This window comes from Lepisosteus platostomus, chromosome 1 (genome assembly GCF_059453375.1).
Source record: "Lepisosteus platostomus isolate fLepPlt1 chromosome 1, fLepPlt1.hap1, whole genome shotgun sequence".
In the NCBI taxonomy this organism is placed as follows: domain Eukaryota; kingdom Metazoa; phylum Chordata; class Actinopteri; order Semionotiformes; family Lepisosteidae; genus Lepisosteus; species Lepisosteus platostomus.
In genome coordinates, this window is record NC_142611.1 from 38,716,537 (window position 1) to 38,737,234 (window position 20,698).

The 20,698-nt window shown below is 35.1% G+C and overlaps 1 protein-coding gene across 1 annotated transcript; it reads right to left on the minus strand.

Annotated features, from left to right (window-relative positions):
• Positions 1-563: 563 nt before the first annotated feature.
• slc34a2b (solute carrier family 34 member 2b) lies at positions 564-14,744 on the minus strand. The gene is made up of 13 exons (XM_088628125.1): positions 14,598-14,744; positions 10,417-10,489; positions 10,179-10,298; positions 9,708-9,836; positions 9,293-9,436; positions 8,811-8,922; positions 7,738-7,933; positions 6,751-6,846; positions 5,996-6,116; positions 5,058-5,225; positions 4,197-4,313; positions 3,961-4,085; positions 564-3,749 (listed from the first exon to the last, which is right to left on the minus strand). The coding sequence occupies exons 2-13, from the start codon at positions 10,484-10,486 to the stop codon at positions 3,195-3,197; spliced, it is 1,953 nt and encodes a 650-aa protein (XP_088484251.1). The 5' UTR covers positions 10,487-10,489; positions 14,598-14,744; the 3' UTR covers positions 564-3,194.
• Between the last annotated feature and the right edge of the window lie 5,954 nt (positions 14,745-20,698).

Genomic DNA, 20,698 nt, shown 5'->3' on the forward strand with positions numbered 1-20,698 from the left:
TATATTGTTGAATGTCTAGGACTAATGTGTATTTATTTTTTGTTGAGAGTTGCTTTTTGTAGTTTTTTATAGAGATGCCAACGACAAGTTTCTACCCTTTTGGATGGACAATAAAGTTATAAAGTAAAAGTTATGGTGTTTAGCAAAACAGCTAATGTCACAGAAATCTTATTTTCTGGCAAAATTAATATATTTATATATCCTAACTTGCAGAAACTCAGTGTTACTTCTAATGGAAAATGAAACTTCATTGGCAGAAACAGAAAGAAGACAAATTATACATAAAGATTTGTAAAATACCACTGGATATAAAATAATCCTTGATAGAAGCACACAAATATTTTCCAAACGACTAGTGAGATATCAGCTATCAGCTATGAACAGATATGTATCTGTAAATTTAAAAACATAAATGTATAGCTGGACTATACATTTAAATATTGATTACTTGTACTACAGAGTAGGTCTTCTGTTTCTACGGCAACTATGCCCATCACAGAAACTGAAATAGCTTTCAATTGATTTTTCTGTCTATAAAAGTACAATAATTAGCTTCTTCAAAATAACAATGGTGCAATCAGTTTATTAAAGAACCACAGTGTTTTCCACAACTGAAACATAACCTATCAAATAAACATCAAACATTTTACAATAATGCTTGGATCTGACATGGAAAATAATTGCAGGGGTGAGGAGTTTTTCAGAAGGAAAATTTTGACGAGATTGTGTAAATATCAATTTTGAGTGTTTTTCTTGACAAATTCGTAGATAATTAGTTACTATTCCTTGACTTCTCTATTTATGGTTCTAATACTCTGTGAATACTAAAAAAGAACTATTGAAAGATGGAATTCTTTTTTCAAAGCCACTTTTATTTTGATACAAGTGGTTACAGTAATTACACATGCTCACAGTATAATAAAATGTTGCAAAATCCAAAAATAATTTCAGGGCACAATAAAATAAATCCAAGTAAAACACAGACATTTCAGCTGTACAGGCATTTTGGACTGATTTAAATTTCTGCATGTACAGAACACTGAAATTGTGGACTTTTCTTTGTACGTGCCTATGTAAATTGTCCATGTGATACTTAAAGTTATTGTTTCTGATCACAGTGTTAGGCTTACCTCCCCTGCACAAAAGAACTGAAAAACTGAATGAGAAATTGTGACAAAAAAATAAAAGTACTGAATCAGGATTAGTGATGAGCAAAGACATGGTGCAAAGATTATTTCCTTGTTTTGTATGTTCTCTGGAAGTATGATTTCAGAAATGTCTCCATAAAATTTATGACAGGAAGAGAAATGAGAAAGAAAGGTGTTTAAATGAAACTCGTTACAAATTCCTTAAAGAGGGAATATATAAACACATAATAAAAGCAGCACTGATCGCTGAATATATTTTCAAAAAAGCAATTATGTCTATACAGTATAGTATATCTATACAGTATACTGTAGATATAAACACATACACATTTATTTTGTAAACTCTGTATATATCCCCTATTTTGGCATAAATAGAAACTTAAATATTTTGCATAGCTTTTCCAAAAAAGAAAAAAAAACACCACAACAGCACATTCAAGCGCACATGACTATTAACACCTATAGGGTACATAAATAAAACAACTTCCAACAATTTGTGGTCACACTGTAGATGAGTAATAAGAAGATTACAGTTTATGACTGAATAAAATAAATAGGTTTTTGATAGTACAAAGCAATTAATCTACAAAAGAGGTTAATTATTGCCATTAGTCAACCTGTTTTATTAATACCTTATTAATATGTTTCATTAATAAGTAATAAAACATTTACAAATAGCTTTTGTAACCCCCAATCTAAAGTGTTACCACATTTTGCACCTGTGCAAAGTTTGCTCCACTTTTTCCTTTTTTCCCCATAGAGACTAATTAAAATGATGAAAAAACAACTGGAAGAAAATGCTTGCACATGTTGTTTGAAAGATCTGCACTTCCAAACTTTTAGAATTTATTTAATGAAATCTAGAGCAAAACACTTTAAAAATCTCTCTCCAAAAGAGAATTTGCAAATAAAAAAAAACGTATATACATTTTATTGCAGATAATGACTATTTAAAATACACAGCAGGCTTTTGACTCCTTGAAGTCAGATTAGCCACTGCTGTGAATTAAATGTGACTGTATGACAAACTTTTGCTGTAAGACATGTATTCTCAATCTATGAGACCTACAGTATCTGCAAAGTGAGCAATGTAGGAAGTCTACAAATCTGCTGATATGATTACCATTTTCCCTGCAATCAGCCCCAGTGACTTATCATATAGACTTGAATTCAGTGCTGCTCAATTTGCACAATTTACACTACTACATTTTTCATGAATCATATTTCTAAACAAATATTGAAGGTTGAACGCTATAAATTAGACTTTAGTTCATAATTTTCACTTGTAGTCCCTATTCCTCCTAGTTTTCTTAACAAAAAATGAACAAGATTGTGATTTAGTCAGGTGTACAGTATGTGATTCACTACTTTGACTAGTTTTTTGTTTTCTCTTTGTGAGACTTAAAAACTGTCTCTATAGGTAGTTCACAAATGTACTGTGTGATCACTGAGAAAGTGATTTGTGTTTTGGGGTTATTATTCATTTTACGAACAGCACTTATATACATATAAAACACAAGATATGGATGAGTCATACTTTTTGTGTTGGTCTCATGATCTCATAATTATTTCCCAAATAATTTCAATAAATCAGTTGCCCACGTTCGTTCCCCTTAATTAAGACACATAAATGAAATCCTTCTTATATATACTGTATACTTAAATGTATACAAAAACATAAAGTATTCATAACCCTGTAAAAATGAAACCATCTAGTTCTTTACTTTTTTCCTATGCTACCAAAGCACATTTGTTTTTACCATCATTGTTAAACTTTCCTCTGACTAATATAAATATTCAAAATATCCAATGCATTAACACCTTTCTTCTGTATCTTCAATTTGGCATCTTTTTGCCTAGTCATTTTTTGCATGAACGTTTTTTCAAGATTTTTAAATTCTTTACATTAGTTCTTCTCTGAGGTCAAAGTTGACGCTGTTTGATGTCATCGGGTTCAGGAGCTGGAACAGAATTGGCTATTCCTGAACAGAAAACCCCTTGCATGCTTTAAAAAGTTTCAAATTTCTAAACTTAAATTGAGCAGTGCTACAAATTTGTTGTTTTTGCCTCAATCTGTGTGTTTTTGTGACAATTTTCATCAGTTTCCAATGCTGGGTTGTCATACATTTCAAGCGATCCTCTCTTCTCTTTACCAGTTCCATCTTCTTCACTGCTGATTTTGTTACAGCACTTGCAGCAGCAGCAACAGCGGGTTCTGCAGAATGATAGCATAGAGGTGATCACCCTGTCCCAAGGCTTCAGAGAGTGCATCCATTTGGGGAGGAACTCCCAGGTCCTCAGCACCTTGGGCATGTATTGTGGCCATCTGGACTGCATGATATTAATAATAATCACAGCCACGATGAGAACCACAACTGGCACACCAACTCCAACAAGGACCTGCCAGCCTGCCACTGAAAGCCCAAATACAGTAAGAGGCATGATCAAGAACATGAGCACCAGGTACATGATAGCAAACCACCGGTACTTAGCAGTACGATCACCCAGTGCCTTGGCCATACGTATAGGAATACGTGTATAAGGGATTGGGTACCACAGCAGAATCCCAGAGATGTTGAAAAAGAAATGGCACAGAGCAATCTGCGAATAAAAAATAACAAAAGGAAATCAGCATTGATACCAAAATGTATCAGAGTTTCTCACTCTTTTTTTGTTACAATTAGTCAACTGCAAGTGTAATTAGTATGAAGTTGCTTAGAGCATGAGATTTGGAACTAGATATTACCCCGAATGATATGGGGAAAAAAATCAGGAATGACAATTCAGAAACTTGAAAGAGGTCATTGCTGACCTGCAATGAGTTGGCAAGTGTTTCTCCAGGACTTGCCATAGCTGCTAATATAGATGTAGTGGTTGTACCAATATTTGAACCCAAAGTTAGTGGGTACGCTCTCTCTATGCTTATGACTCCGATGCCTGTTAAGGAAAAAGAAATGAGGAAAATAAGTATTCTGACAAGTGTCTGTGAAGACTATATTTATAAAGCATAGAGTCATAACACCAAGGCAAATACCGCACATCACTTACCAACTAGGGGGGTAATGGCAGAGGTGAACACTGAGCTGCTTTGGACTATGAAAGTCATTCCTGCTCCAACCAGAATGGCAATATATCCAGTCACCCACCCGAATGGGAATGGGAAATCTGTAAGAACAATAATGAAACATAGAAATTTGTTCATTTCCATGACATAATGTATTAGAATTTTGCTTTAAGGTGATTTAAGAATATATACAGTATATATCTATCCCATTCAAGGATGAGGAGGATTAAATAATAATCTGCTGTACATGAGATAGCCAAAGCAGGTGAGAATTTTAAGTTGAAGACAATCTTTGACATATCTGCCCTTAGTCGGGGTGAGTGCTTAAAAATAGGCTTTTGTGTACTCAGATTTAGATATAGATTCTCAGTTTGCATATTTAGATGTAAATCACCCATATTACCTTTCACCACATCTACTAGTTCTGTGTAATATATTGAATGCAGTTTAAGGCATGCAACTGCAGCATTCCTAAATTGAGACGCACGTGATGTGTGTGATACAGTCCTGGTCAAAAGAGTTTGATTGCTATTATTACACTCATGTAGTCTATAGACCTCTCTAGAAAAAGCCAGAAGGGGCCCTTTATGCTTCTTGATCATGGTTCATTGGGTTATTTAGGTTGCAGGTGCGTATCTGTGTATCACATTTCTAAATGATTCATTTCAATTGAATTCCATTGAAAATTTAATCTGCTGCTTGGAAATGAGCTAAAACTGCTTCTCTCATTGGACTACAGTACGAAATTTAGGTAAATATGTGAATCCTATATTTGTATTTGCAAATACTTTAAAGGTAAGGCAAAGGAAATTATTTTTGTCTTTCAAACAAAATAAGAGTCTTACCTGTGTTGATGATCTTCTTGATAACTGCTGCCACTTGTCCTTTGAGAATGGAATTAAGCAGTTTCACGATAAGGATTAAGCAGGTACAAAGCACTAGCAAGGACAAGGCAAGGAGGATAAGGCCAACAGCCAGATCCGACAAAGAAGAGTTTGCAAAAATGTGATTGCCTGGTGAAAATAAAATAATGAAACAGATTAACCAAATAAATGACAGAAACAATTACATACTGTTTCAGATTTCATGTATAGGTCAATAAACAGCCCACCAACGTAAATTCACCTTAATCCAACAGATGAGGAAACATATGGGAAGGATGTAATATATTAGTTATCGAAAATCTTGCTGAGTGCCTTTTTTTTTTGCTTACATCTTTCGGTTTATTCACACATTGGTTTCTGTTAACTGCAGAGGGTTTTCATTTGTATTTAATCAAAAACCCAGTCACTGTTTAACATGAAACCAGACAAGACATACTCAAGAGTAAAGTACCGGATTTGCTTGCCTTGTTTAGCTTGCAGCTCTGCTGCACACAGGGCAGAATAGTTGGGAATAAGTCCCTTAAGGAAATAGCAAGGGGCCATGGCAAGGTGGAATAGTTTGCTTAGTCACTGCATAATTTGAAAAGGACCCATTGTATGACAAAATTCAAAGCCAGTGGGACTCGGATAGCTTGCTCTAGGATTACTTTTTTAGGGACTGGCATAACTTTTTTCTTCACTAATAGTTGGCTTCAAACTACTATGTGGATTACTGTAAATAAATAGAAACCACACATTGTAAATCTCATACCATCTCATGAGAGACTATAAGGCAATTAAGGAAATCTGGAGAATGAAGACTCCAGTGGGAGATTTTGTGTTTACACAGACGATAACTCACATTTTGTCAATTGATTTATTTTTAGGTTGTCTTTGATTAGACATGTAGTGGCACTTACATTTCGCAATGTTTATCTTTTCAGAAACATTTTTCAGGGTCCATGTGATATTGCCATCTGACCAACAGAGACTGGGAGAAGTGCAGTTTTCAGTCCCAGGCACTGTCATATTCTTTTCTGTCTGCAGCAACAAACAAACAACTTAATAGAAAAGGTATATCATTGACGATTTGGAAGATGAGAGACATTCAGTATTAAAAGCTGGAGTAGGTTGATTATTCAATGTACAAATGCACACTATTTAATGTGACTATAAACCACAAATTTAAAGCAAGAAAGAACACCCTGAACTCTAATTGTATGTACTGTATAAGTACAGTACCTTATCTTCCTAAAAAGTTCATTTTAATGTCTTTTTGTGTTTTACCCGTCTTCCCCTTTTTTACAGGGCTAATGGTAGCATATTTGAAAAATAATTAACTATTGCTTTCTTTAAATACTTAGTGTATATTGAACTTAATTAACACACACTTTGTTGTTTTTAAAATCTACTTACATGTCACACTATTTGTTAAAACATTGCTTGCATCTCCTCTGACCCTTAACAGTTACTATATTAATTAACTGGGAATTTTCACTTAATGTAAACTTTAACATTTTGTTATAAGTCAGATTCAGTTTACTTCTCTTCGGTATACAGTACATACCCTATATGGTAACATAATACAGTAATACTGAATGCACAAAAATGAATGTATTATTACAGGATACCTGTATATGGTCACTAGAACATTACCTGCTGGAAGTTTACTTACCATGATTGTTTGAGTTTTACACCAGATTTTGATCAGGCTTTTGTTCTTTGCTGCAGGATCACCAGTAGCAATTTCATTGATAACAGATTTGTCAAGCTAAAAGAAAAGCATATTTATATTTGAAACACCCTTCTTTGAAGAAATTTGTACTAAAAACAAGAGCTCTGATTCTCATCATCATAAATTAGCTAAATAATTTTCAGAAATTAAAAATTACCCGCATGACAAAATGTATAATCAGAACACCCAGAATCAATTAGTGTCTTCTAAAGTCATTTCATATTTATAGAATGATTTTCAAACAATCCATCCATCTTCTGACTTCTTCATCCAGTTTAGAGTCATGGGTGCAAGGCAAGATTCACCCTGGACAGGACACCAGTCCATCGCAGGGCAGACACGCACACACTTACACCAGGGTTAATTTTCCGAGAAGCCAATTAGCCTACCAATATGCTTTTTTAGACTATGGCAGGAAACTGGAGCACCTGGAGGAAACCCACGGAAACACAGAGAGAACAAACAAACTCCACACAGATAGCATCCCAAGTCCAGAAAAACAGAATGCCACTGTTTCATGAATCCTTCTTTATACAGTATATTTTGCTCAAATAATTTAACTCAATGTATATAATTTAGGTAAACATATTATAGGTAAATAATAGAGAACAGCTAACACCTGCTACAGAAGCTTCAGTAAGAGACGTGGCAGCTCCTGAAAGAAACTTTGATTTTTCCAGCACCTACCCAAATGTTAATCTACTGTATATCAGGGACGTACAATCATCATCCTAGTGGGCTGATACGTCTGCAGGTTTTCATTTCAACTAATCTCTTACTGATGTAAACCACCTCATTAATTAGTTTAATTGACCAATTTAACAGCTTCTCCCAGCACTTTAAGTTCTTTTGCTTAGCAGGGATCTAGAAAGCTTGCTGACAAAGAACAAGGATTGATCTGTAGAATTTGCAAATTAGGTTTCTTACCTGAATGATTGTCTTTGTTAAGGGGTCTGTGATGACTTTCAGCAAATCCGGGGCGTCTTCCCCACTTTGGATATTAAATGAGTCAATGACCAGCTGTGTCAGACGGTACAGGTAGCCAGTTGCTGCCTCGAGCGGTAATAGCACAAGTACTGAGAGCCAGTTAAAAAAATCATGGACTGTGGCTCCAGCAAAAGCCCTGAGGAATTAAATGAAATATTAAAAAAACATTTCAAAGCATTATTTTATTACCCAAGCATCCTATTGAAATGATGTATTTTAAGATTTATAATTATAATTAATTACTTACACTTATATAGCACTTTTCTGGACACTCCTCTCAAAGCACTTTTCAGGTAATGGAGACTCCTCCACCTGGATGATACAACATCAGCCATAGTGCTCCAGAATGCTCACCACACAAGTTACCAGTGGGGTGGAAAACAAGTGATGAAGCCAATTCATAGATAGGGATTATTAAGAGGCCATGATTGGTAAGGGTCAATGGGAAATTTGGCCAGGATGTGGGGTAAAACCCCTACTCTTTTCTAGAAACAACCTGGGATTTTTAATGGCTACAAAGAGTCAGGACTTCAGCTTTACATCTCATCTGGAGGACGGCGCCTTTTTTACAGTATAGTGTCCCTGTCACAATACTGGGGCATCAGGACCCACACAAACTGGAGGGTGAGCGCCCCCTCCTGATCAACTAACATCACTTCGTAGTTTTTCCAAGGAGGTAATATCATCCAGGTACCGGCCAGGCTCACACCTGCTTAACTTTAGTGGGCTGTCAGTTGTGAGTCGCAAGGTGATATGGCTACTGGCCATAATAACTGGCCATTTCCCTCACGGGATCAATAAAGTATCTATCTAATATTAGAGAAACTTTTTTTTCTACAAAAGGTAAGCAACAATAAATAATTTACATTTGTTTTTTTTTTTGTTTTTTACAAAATTTACCTTTATTTAATAGTTACCTAACACAAAACACAACATTTTATAATCAGTTTAAATACTACTATTTAAATCCAGAAAGTCTGGACTTCCTGTTTGGGCATTAGTGTCATCCATACCTCCGAAACTCGTTTCTGTCTCCAGCTTGCATCATTGCCACAATGGTGTTAGTCACAGAGGTTCCAATGTTGGCCCCCATTATAATAGGTATAGCAGACTGGACCTCTAACACTATTACACATAGAGAAAATAATGAGAAAATATAGGGTTCATTTCTTTCCAATATGCTGTATGAAACTGTGGTACTGCATATATCATTACACAACACTTTAATAATCTGTAGTACTGTATAACTGTTGATAAAAGGACTATGAGTTATTTTGCATTGTTATCTACATAATATGAAATTCAACATGTCCAGGACAGATTTTATATAATTTAACTTTCCATTTTTTAAGTTGCCTGTAAATTAATCTTGTTCTGACAATCTTTTGGCTGAAAATGAGTGTTACTTTTTCCTTTAGGTTTTGAGGTATCTGCCATTTCAATTAATAAATGGTTTTAACCCTAGTCCCAAATCATTTAAAAAAAAAATACTCACACCCAGAGGAAACCATGCTAACCACGATTGAGGAAGATGTGCTAGAACTCTGAACTAGCACTGTAACCAAAACTCCAATCACCAGTCCAGCCACGGGATTTGACAGCACAGCATTGTCTTGGAAAATGTCACCTGCCGCCTTCCCTGTTGAGGAGTTTGAACAATTAATTATTATCACTGGACCTACTTATGCTATTAAGGATTTTGAATATAATCGAACGTCTCACATCTAGACCTTCTTACTAAATCTATTACTAAGCTATTTACTGTATGACTAATTTATAAACTAAGCTCTATAAAAAAAACAGTTTTGCTATTTCAATTTGAACACCAACTACAGTAAAACATTAAAAATAGCAGACAAAAATAGCATTGTGTTTATATTATTATATTCCTGTTTTCTTTATTTTCCTACCTCCTACAAGCTGGAAGGCAGAACTCAGGATATCCAAGGAGCAGACGAACATGTAAAGGAATCCAAGCAGTAAAAAAAACTTTCCAATAGAAATTAGAACACGGAGAATCTTTCCTTTGGTGTCCAAGTCTTAATGAATAGAAAATAAATCAAATGAGGAAAAAAATCAGTAACTTAAAAAGACCAAAGTACTACTTTTAAGACAAACAGGAGACAAAGAATGAAACTAAGATTCTACGACTGAGTCAGTAAGACTGAGTCAGACTGAGACTGAGTCAGTAAAGATCATGGCGCCACTGTACATGTATGGATGGTGGGTTGACTACAACAAATTAAAGGGTTCTGAGAAGAAACAAATGGCTGTTATTGTTTTCCACAGTCACAATAGGTGGTTCTTAGTGGACAGTGTAATTAAGGAAGAATTTATCCTAACTAGGAAGAGTGAAGGGACGTTTTGGGGCATTTTTTTACCTGACCACTTGACTCCCACACTTTGGAGTTCAGGAAGGGCCCAAGGATCTTCTGCTTCATCGTTCACCAACGCTACAGTGGAACAGGCTGGGTGAATCACAGGCTCCTTTGGTAGTACCCCTGAACCAACGGTTGAGATGAAACAGGAAAAAGAACAGAAATGTTAATTCTCTTGTTTTAAATTAAGTGCTGTCATGAAAAAAAATGCTGCTACAGTATCATTAAAAACAAAACGTACCACTTAGTCCCTGAGCGGGGTCTTTGGGTTCTCCTGAAGAAGCATTCTCCAGCTCTGGTCGAGGAGCCATTGTCTGGAAAAGAAAGAAATGCAATTTAAAAACACACCTACACATTTCTTTAGAAGTCACAACAGTTTCTTTTTAAAGTAATACTTATGGCAAACTAATGAAATTCTATTAAAGTGCAACAAAATAACTGTAATTTTACAGGCATGTTAATTAAATACACAGTTAAAATATATTAAGCAAGTCTGGTTCTTCTATGAATGAAACGTTGTTGTTGTTGATATTCTTCTGCTTAAAAAATCAGCCTTGGAAACTGTACTTCTGTGTACAGTTTACTTATCTTCCCACATTCCCAAACACAAGGACTAATTTAGCAGCTAGATATAATATAGCTGTATTCGGAAAATAAATAATCCCAACCTGTATTACAAAAATGATCATCCTTTTTGAAGCTCTCTGTGGATACAGTCTAATTTCCCTAGTTTCGCAGTGTACAGTTGTATCCAGATTAGTTCCTAAATTATTTTTATATCATCCCACGTATTTCATGCTACTACAACCACATGTTTTTGTCACAAGATGGTGACAGTGGAAAATCTTAAAGCTTCCTGAAAATCTCTGACAGTGCAATGGAACACTGATTCTCATCATGATCTAGCTTCTCTCTTTTGCATCCAAAGCCTAATGCAGTATGTTTTATTCTTTTATTTTGAAATACATTATAATACATAATTATATATGTGTTATTATACAGTCAATATATTATAAATCAATGAAGAACAGATTTTCATTTGCAATAATAACTTGAATATCCATGTTACAGCAGCACATTTACTGGAGCAATTGGAGTAAAGTACAGTACCTTGATCACAACTATGACTTCAGTATCCCATATGGGAACTGAACCCATTAACCTCTCCTAGGTCCACAGTCCTAACCACTGCTATTCTGCCTTAAAGGTGGAGACTCACAAAGACTTCTCCTCAAAATGATGAATATGATAATAATTCTATATTTAATATATTTATATGTTTTACTTTTCTAACTGAAATGATTTTTGTTCTTTTAGAAATAATAGCTCTAAAAACAAAATAAACCAATGTATGTTTATACCTAATAATTTTCAATACCTTACAAGCATATAGAAATGTCATTACTATGTATTAAAGAATACTTGAGACATATTAGCATAACTTAACTGAATGTATTCTGTGTAATAAAAAATTGGAATAATCAACACTTAGAAATATGTCATGCGTGCAGTGGACCACATATATACAAAGTTTGTTTCTTCCCCTGTTTTTGAAGAGAGAAATTTAAAATAAAGTATTTTGATATAAATTGGTGCAAAACAATTAACATTTTAATTACTAGATACAGTTCCTTGGCAGTACAAAATACCTTGTTATATATAACACTGCAACTATTTGCGATGTCGAAGTCAATGTGATACGACGACTTATTTTACGTAGGCTCGATAGAGAAAGTATGGTGTTTTAGAATCTATTACATTAATACATTTATAACAGCTCACTTTATCCTGTCAGGGCAGCCTATTATGTTTTTGCTTTAAACCATTAGCTAATTTAACTGTGAGAAATAAAGGAGCAAATGCGATCTGGGGTGAGTTTCCCGAAAGCATCGTAACGCTAAGAACATCGTAAACTTGATCTTAAGACCTATCGTTAATTTACGAGTGTTTCCCAAAACCCATCATAACTAAAGTAGCACGTTAAATCCTTCATAATCTACGTGCTCCCCGACTCACTCGTTAATCACTAAGTGCTTCTTAAACTGGCTACCTCTTGCGCCAACTTCAGCGACAGAGATCACCAGACAGAGCACATTCAATTCACATCACGGGAATTCTCTGGAAATATAGAATACTAAGATATTATATTAAGGATTTAGATATTTTGTTGTACTATGTAAGAGCAAATTTGAAAAAATAACATTTATTTATACAGTAATGAATTTATTAGTAATCTTGGGTAAATTTCATATTCATAAGTCAAAAGTTTTTAGTACTTTTGAGGTGGGGTTTAAATTGTATTTAAATTCCAAAAAGAACGTGAAAAATGCCAAAGCAAGGAAAACATTTGATATATGTAAAAATATAACTTGGTTACATAAATATTTACTTCATTACCGCTGGCAGTTATTTTTGTTTTGTTCTTTTTATGTTTTCTTTATCTGTATTTTCTCCTCTGCTTGTATTTGTTTGGGAGCTGCGAGGGCACATGGCCAGAGAACCCCAATCCGTTACAATACACTTAATTTAAAAAAAGATAAGTTTTATACTTGAATAGATGATATTATTTTCAGAATGAAATGCAGCAATGCATTATTTAAGTTAAATCATTGGGCCTAACATGTATTTATAATGTAGCGCCACGCAGGGCGCTCTAGCGATGCGCACGCAAGGCGGGCTGAGAACACCACCTGGGGACTACCGGACTGTATATAGTGGGACGGAGGCTGAGATAGTCTCTTCCCTTCGTGTGTGTGTATGTTAGTGTAGGTGCAGCGCTGTAACCCCCGTCCCTGTGTGTGTACCTTTCCCGATTCGAGTTAATAAATGTGTTGTTCAACCCCATTCCCTGAGTCCCACGCCTGCTTCATTCCGTACCGAAACCCGCGGTCGATACAATATTTAAAGTTCCAATACCGTTTTATGTTCTGTCATGATTATTGACGGTAAAGCTTAGACCTACTGTACTTGTTTTTAAATTTGATTATAGGTCCTGTATTTGTTGAGTGACACATGCCAAGCTTAGTAGTTATTTTTTCCATTGAGTTCCAATACACCCAATGACTATAAATAAGTTTTTTCTCATGAAACATTGTGATTCTTAACAATGGCAGCACGCCCAAAAAATATTGCTTTAAATCAAAGACGTCGTGCAGGACGCATACACTGTCCACACAGTTAAACTTGGTTTTCTTTTACGGCATGTCAGTCATTTATTTTATTTTCTCTTAGAAACAATAAGAGTCCCATTTTGTGCCTATCTATACGCTTTCGCTTAAATGGTTGTTAAATTATGATGTCATGTTTGCTTCATATTCCTTTTCACAACTTTATTTCATCCCACTGAAGGACCAAAACCGACACCATATAATGAAAGTATTGTCAATCGATTGTTTTTCAAATCGACTTGTAATGCTTTTTGCTTAGCGACTTAAGGGGAGGGTTTAACAAATAAATACTTTATACTCGCTCGTTAAATGACCGATTAAGAGGGGTTTTGGGAAACGCACGAAAAAGTAGGTCGTACGTTACGTACGTACATCGTAAAGATGCTCGTTAGTCTCTAAGATTAATCGTTTTCAGGAAACTCACAAGACATTGCGAAAATCCTGTCAATGAATGCCATAGATCAATACAGCTTGTGCGATACTGTGGGTCTACAACCCGCCGGGTCCTGATTTAGCCAGATTATTTACTTGTTTTCGGTGAATCTTTTTATAGTTTCAAAACTTTGTCTACGGTAAGAAGTGCTTACGTGAATAATACGAAAATAAAAAAAATGTATTTACTCCCTGAATTGTTTGTACTCATTGCATGTATTCTGTTTAAGTTGTTTATTATTTTGAGACAACTTTTGAAACGTTTACTTTTAAACACCACGTTCAGCACAGATGTTCAATAATTATTAATATTTGCTGAATAAACCTTTTATGGACGTATTGAAATATATTTCATATTGAAATATATTCTGATTTAAGTTAGCACTTACATACTATTACATATTAACAAGACACGATTCATATTAAAGTATTAATAGGAGCAGCAGTAATAAAAATAAAATCTACTCAAATTACAGCTAATACAGGTCTAAAAATTTTGAACGTACTGTAGTTAATCTCCATTAAGGGTTTCTTAGAAAGCGGTGTGCTATTTTAACATTGATGATGTTAGGTCTCACACCTGAACACGCGGTTATTTCCATTAAATGACATACTGTATGGTTTAGTTTCGCTGGCATAAACCTACGGCTTGATTCATTAAGAGTAAATGTAACCCGTAATATCTACGTGCGCCAGTCAAGTTATGTATAACCCCTTTAATTAGTGGTATCCGAATAAAAGATGTTAAAGTATCCTCGCGAACTGTTAAACACACGCATTGCTGTGTTGCCAGTCAAATGTAAAATAAATTATTTTAACTCACCAGCTATGATGCTCTTGGTGGTGACTGAGGTACTCCTTAGCAGTAAGATTATCTACTGAAAAACTACCTGATTTGTGCGGGTTTCATTCTTCTTTATATAGCAGTTGGCACTGAGCAAGCCCTTTGATTGTTCAAGGGTTATCATCACATGTGAGTGTAACGCTGGAAGGCACTGCCTGCCTGTAACCTCAGTGATATCTGCTTGGAATGTAGGACAGTAATCAATTCACATGTGCAACAATTTCTGCAGAGCAGCCTGAATTAATGTGGAAGTGTTTTTAACTGATAATTCATAATGTGTATAATTTCCATCATAACATGAACTGGATAACTGTAATCTAAACATAGAAAAACACAAAGGTGTGTGACAAATATAATATAAACATTAGAGTATAGATATTATAGTTTTGCCACAGAAAAATGTAGTTTAGAATTTTTCATCCATGCTGAAGGCTGAAAATGTTTTACTTTACTAATATATTTGTAACTTGTCTCTGACTGTATGCATTGCATTGAATTATAAAGGTATAGTTTGGATTCCTAAAATATTCCCTGAGAATACTTGACTGGATAAGCTTCTCAACAGGGAGGAAGTTTTTGTTTCCAGAGAGTTTAGTCTGTGGTTCCCTTAGGTTAGAAGTGGTTCCAGAGAGCTGCACTCCAACAACTGATTTTATAGGTCACACCACTTTCACCCATTTTCTAAGGACAAGCAATGAGTGAGAGCTTTTGATCAATTTAGGAAGTCATTTGTTCCATTATGTCATGAATGAACAGCTCTGGTCCAGTAGGGCTGCGGGCTAAGTATTTAATGCCAAAGAATCTCTTAATTCATTAAACAAATAACTTGCTTGAGTACTTAATTGTTCTACATGTTTAAAAAACATTTGATTGAGAGCTAACCGTTATTGTTGTGATGTATGAAATTTGCTGGACTCTTACTGCCCAGGATTGCACTATCCTACAGTATGTTAAAGCAGATATGTTGTGAAAGCACAGTGGTGGAGAGGAAAACTATGGTGGAGAAGTGTTATGGGAACAGTGAGTTATACAGTCTTTCCATTGATCCATCTGTACAGTAATGGGTTCTGCATCTCTCCGTGTGACAGCTTTAACCGTGTGACTGTGTTGGGATCAGTAAGGCACTATCGTCTACATTTGAGAAGGTGATACAGCAGAAATGATGTCGCTGTTACACTGTCTTCAAGGTATGAACTTTTAACTATGCCATTGGATTAACCAAGACCAGAAGCAACATAGCCATCAGCTGTTGTACTTCAATATGAATTTAGAGCTCACCCTGGTATCATTTAGAATAACCAAAAATCCTGTTGTTCTTAAAGACAAGCCAGTGTAAAAATGAACAAAGATAATACAAAATAAAATATTTTACTTTATATATTTTATTGTTTTTTTTTCCTTTATTATGGTCCCTGTGTAAACTTCTTGGTGTATCATTGCTGTAAATTAGCACAGCCAAACATATTTAAAAAATGTAAAGCTAAGTAAAACAGTGGCATTCCTTCCTGCTCCACAATAATTTAAATAATTACTTCTTAAAGTGAGCTGTAATTGTAAATGGTATCTACTTCAAACCACATTTTGTGTATTCTCAGGATTATGGAGATTCAAGCATTTTTTCCTTAGCAGTGCTTTAAAATAATCTTTAAAATGAAACCAATTACAGTTGATGTTCCTTAGATCCTATTCCCGCTACCATGCTTTGATCATAATTTACAATTCCCTGTATCACTGTAACACTTATTATGAATCATTAATCTCTAAAATTGTTTGCTCAGTCCTTTAACAATTATTCCTTTGTTAAAGAAGGAAAATGTAGACTCCAACACTCTTAAGTAATTATCAGCCAATATGTGACATAACACTTTTGGCAAAGGCTGCAGAACAAGCTGTTGCTGTTCAGGTACAAGCTCACTTAACTGCAAATAAACTACTGTGCATGAGTCTTTTCTGTATGAGTTCAGATCAATCAACAGAACTTTACATAGGAAGTTCTTGTCACAATCACTAAACATCTGCAGATTCTGAGAATGTCCATTCTTGTCTTGCTGACACTTTTGATCATCCCATCTTACTGATTAGAATTCCTGTGTTGTGGTTTAAATTTGATCTAATAGAAAGTAATATGTTTAAAATACAGTAGGTGCTGTTCCTCCTATACAAAGCTGGTCACTCCCGCAACGTTATGTTCTTGATCCAGTTCTTTTCAGTATCTATATGTTCCCATTTGGTCAGATTCTTTGTAGGTATGGCATGAGCTTTTCATGCTGATGACATCAAAATATATGTTCATAATGTATGAAACCTGACATTCAATCACTGTTTTATCACACTGCTTAGATGATGCAACACTTTTTAAAACCTGAAGCCAAAGTTATGCTAACTGGCTCTCTTTTTCAGATTTGCAAATGTGTCAGTCTTTGTTCATTAACTGTCCTGGAAATAATCCAACAATTCAGATGGAGAAGCTTGTGTTCATTTTCGTCCCAAGACTTTTTGTTTGTGACATTCACATCCCTCCCAGTCTGATGCAGATAATCTAAGGTTTGCTTTGGGTCTTTTCCAGGCTTCATGTTCTAATGCAGTGCTTGCTGGTACTGTAGGTTCAGAACCCAGTCTCTTTGATTTTAACCAAAATTAAAACACACAGACCTATTTATCACCTATTTTAGCTTCCTTACATTGATGCCCAGTTGATTCCAGCATAAAATTCAAAATACTACTGCTCACATTTAAGGGCTCCAAAGGCTTGCCTCCTGCCTACATCAGTGATCTGTTATCTCCCTGCAGACCTTATCATTATTTGCACTCTTTGGACTTCAGTTTCCAATGTAAGGCTCCAGAAACTGGACCATGCTTTTTGTTCTGTTGCTTCACTACTGTGGAATGATCAACCATCCCTTATGGCTTATCCCTCAACCCTTTCAAATCTGAGTCTTAAAAACAATTTTAAACTTTTAATTCTGTGCAATTTACTGTTTTAATTTGTGTAAACTTGGAATTTGTGTTTGTTCAACCCTTTGATATAATTTAACATGAAGATAATATTATATAAAGTTTATTGTTTTTTTTCTTAATTGCCCCCAGAACTGGCATCGTAGTTTAAAATTCAGCTTTTGGCATCTGGAGCAATTGAACACATTCAAGTGTAGTACAATCTGTTGAAGTTTTGAGTACACCTGGAAATCTTACAGCACCCTGTTAAAGCCCCACAAAGAATGGAATAGCATAGACCAACTATTAAGAAAAAAATGATGCCCATTTATAAAGATGGTATATCCATTCATCAATCCATAATCAGAAAGTTTTTTTGTGTTATTAGGGGTACACTAGGCCCTGTCTTGAAAGCATAGGTGTACAGGTTTACAGTATATACAGGTGGTAGAAGTAGATCAAATGGCAGATCAAATGGAGTAGAGTTCAATGGCATTTGTTGCATTTTTAATGGTTCTCAGTATATATGGATAGATATACATATTAAGGAAATATGAGTATTAATTAGTCAGAAAGTAGGACCCTCTAAACAGTTCTTTCCCCTGCATGAAGTCAATAGCTGTTTCACTTTTACTAGGATTATCAGTGCTACAAAACTAACCTGACCAATGAAACAGGCTATTAAAAGTAATTGCATGTACTGTATGTATATATAACATTGTAATATTGCTAAATTTTTTTATTGGAGTGAAGGTTGGAATTTCAAAGACCACTTAAGGATCTAAAGTAATGGAGCTTATAATGAAACTTCAGGAGGGATGACAACAACCAAGTTCAATCAGACTCAGCCGTCAGTAATTAGCAATTGCTCCCAATATCCTTGCCTCTCCCAAAATGCTATAAATACCTACATGATCCCCATCTCTCCCTTGCATACGTCTTTTGCATCCCACCTCCACCCCATCTCCACCTCTGCAGCTACCCCTTGGTCACCTCGCATGGGGGTCCTGGCCTCCTTGTCCTATGGCCAAAATAGGACAAGTGGGTTAAGGCAAAATTTCACTCCATCATCGGTTCATGATGCTTTAATCTTGGGTGAAGTAATTCCTAGTGAAACAAAAGAATGGAGAGTTCAATGAAAAACAGAACACAATATTTGATTAAAAAGCAGAGAAAGAATATAATATCGTTCCAAGGAAGAAGATAAATACACCTTCATAAGGTAGGATATTCCTGGAGTGAAATCTTGATTAATGGCTAATGTTTTGTGCAAGAGACTATAGGGTGCAAGGAACAAACACAACATGTAAACAAAAGTGGATTCAAGGCAGAAAGGCAAACAGGAAAACATTTTCTGAAAGTCTAATCATATCCTTAACAGCTCTCTACCTGCTACTGTTGTCAATTTCACATCAGTCCTCTACATACAAAAGGAAACATAAATCTATGAGAAGCTGATATGATGTGCAGATTTGTGCTTGAGAAGCTTGTGTAACAATGATGAAGTCATCAAAAAATACAATAGGTGCGAAACAGTGATCAAAAGAGTAATGGACAAAAAAGATGTGCAATGTGTCAACTCAGCTGTAAAAGAGAACAGTCTGTAAATAGGTGAGATACAGTATGTCAAAAAGATCCCCCAGAAGATAATTTGTAAAGTATCATTAGCAAACAGAATAATCTGCACAATGGAAACTGATTTGTCAGGCAAAAGGGAATTAATCAAATCTTAGGCTTAAGCAAAAATCAATGTGGTTCGTCTGTTTAGTTAAATTGTGTGCTAGATGTCTGATATGTCAGTAAGTGTAATCTTGCACTTTTAACCTGTATTGCAACTAAAAAAAAAAAAAATTATTAATTTTTGCTGGGAAGTACCAGTTGAAAAATCTTCTGTGTGGCTCAAATTTAATTTGATCAGTTGGAGAACCTTTAATGGAGTGTTACCTTTAATAGTCCAAATATCTCTTTTCTGGGCTATCCGTGACTAGGATTCCTCCAGCAGAGATAAACAATAGGTCTAGCACTATGGTGACTGAGTGGTCTTGTGATGGTAACCTCAGTTTGCTAACTCTTCTGTGGGCACCATGAAGTGGCGAAGGTGAATAGTTTGACAGTGCAATTTTCTGAGAAAGGCATGGACAGTCCTTGTCCTTCCTCAGCTAAGGGTATTAGCAGTACAACTCATTTTAAACAGTTAAAGATTCTGGATTGAAAGATATAAATAAAAAATCACCAAAGCAAACTATAGATCAAAAGTAGAAGAATTTATTATTTGAGAGACTTTTTGTTAGTTTATGTTTTTACTGTGTGTCACAGTAGAAAGAATATTTGCACATTTGTAAAATATATTCATCGAGCACACACAAAAGCCTTATGAAAGGGACTTAAGAATGAAGGTATTGTTTTATTATCAAGATAACAGCTCTAAAAGTATATGCAAACTAAACTTTAATTAGAAGGATGTCAGAAGGAAGAACTATAGGATCTTTAATAACCACACCTTAACTTTTGCTGAGCTTCAAAACAGAAGTAACTTCCTTATACCTCTGTAGCTTAAGAGTGGATTTACAAGGGAACTTGAACTTAGATGTATTTTGTATTCATACTCATCACGTTTTGTGCTGTTATTTGTTCTAGATTTGGACTAAGAACACCCTAGATTCTATCTTCATGAGTATATAAAAATGCATTTCACAGCTGATACTTGCAAACTGGTTTCACGAGAGCATGAGAGATATCTAATCATCACATTAGCTTAAAGTTCATGTGAGTAGGTGTACCATGCATACAGTCATGCATGAAGTTAATTTCTAAATAGTAAATTATTAACATTAAAGGTGGATTTCTAACTATTATTGTATCATTTAAAACTATGCTATAATTTGATTCTGTTACCAGTGAATCACAGTGTTTTTTCAAATCTTCAAATCAGTGGCTTTTTGCAGCTACAGCTGAGCTGGTCACTGTGGCCATGGTGTCCACTTCAATTTAGTTACACTTTCGATAACACAGTTCTGTATCTTATACCCAGATGGACCCAACTTTTATAGGCAGAAGTACTATTCATTATACTAGGCACAGGAAAAATCTGATTTACAAAGTATCGGAGCCAGATCTTTTGTGATTTCTTGATTTTAACTTGAATA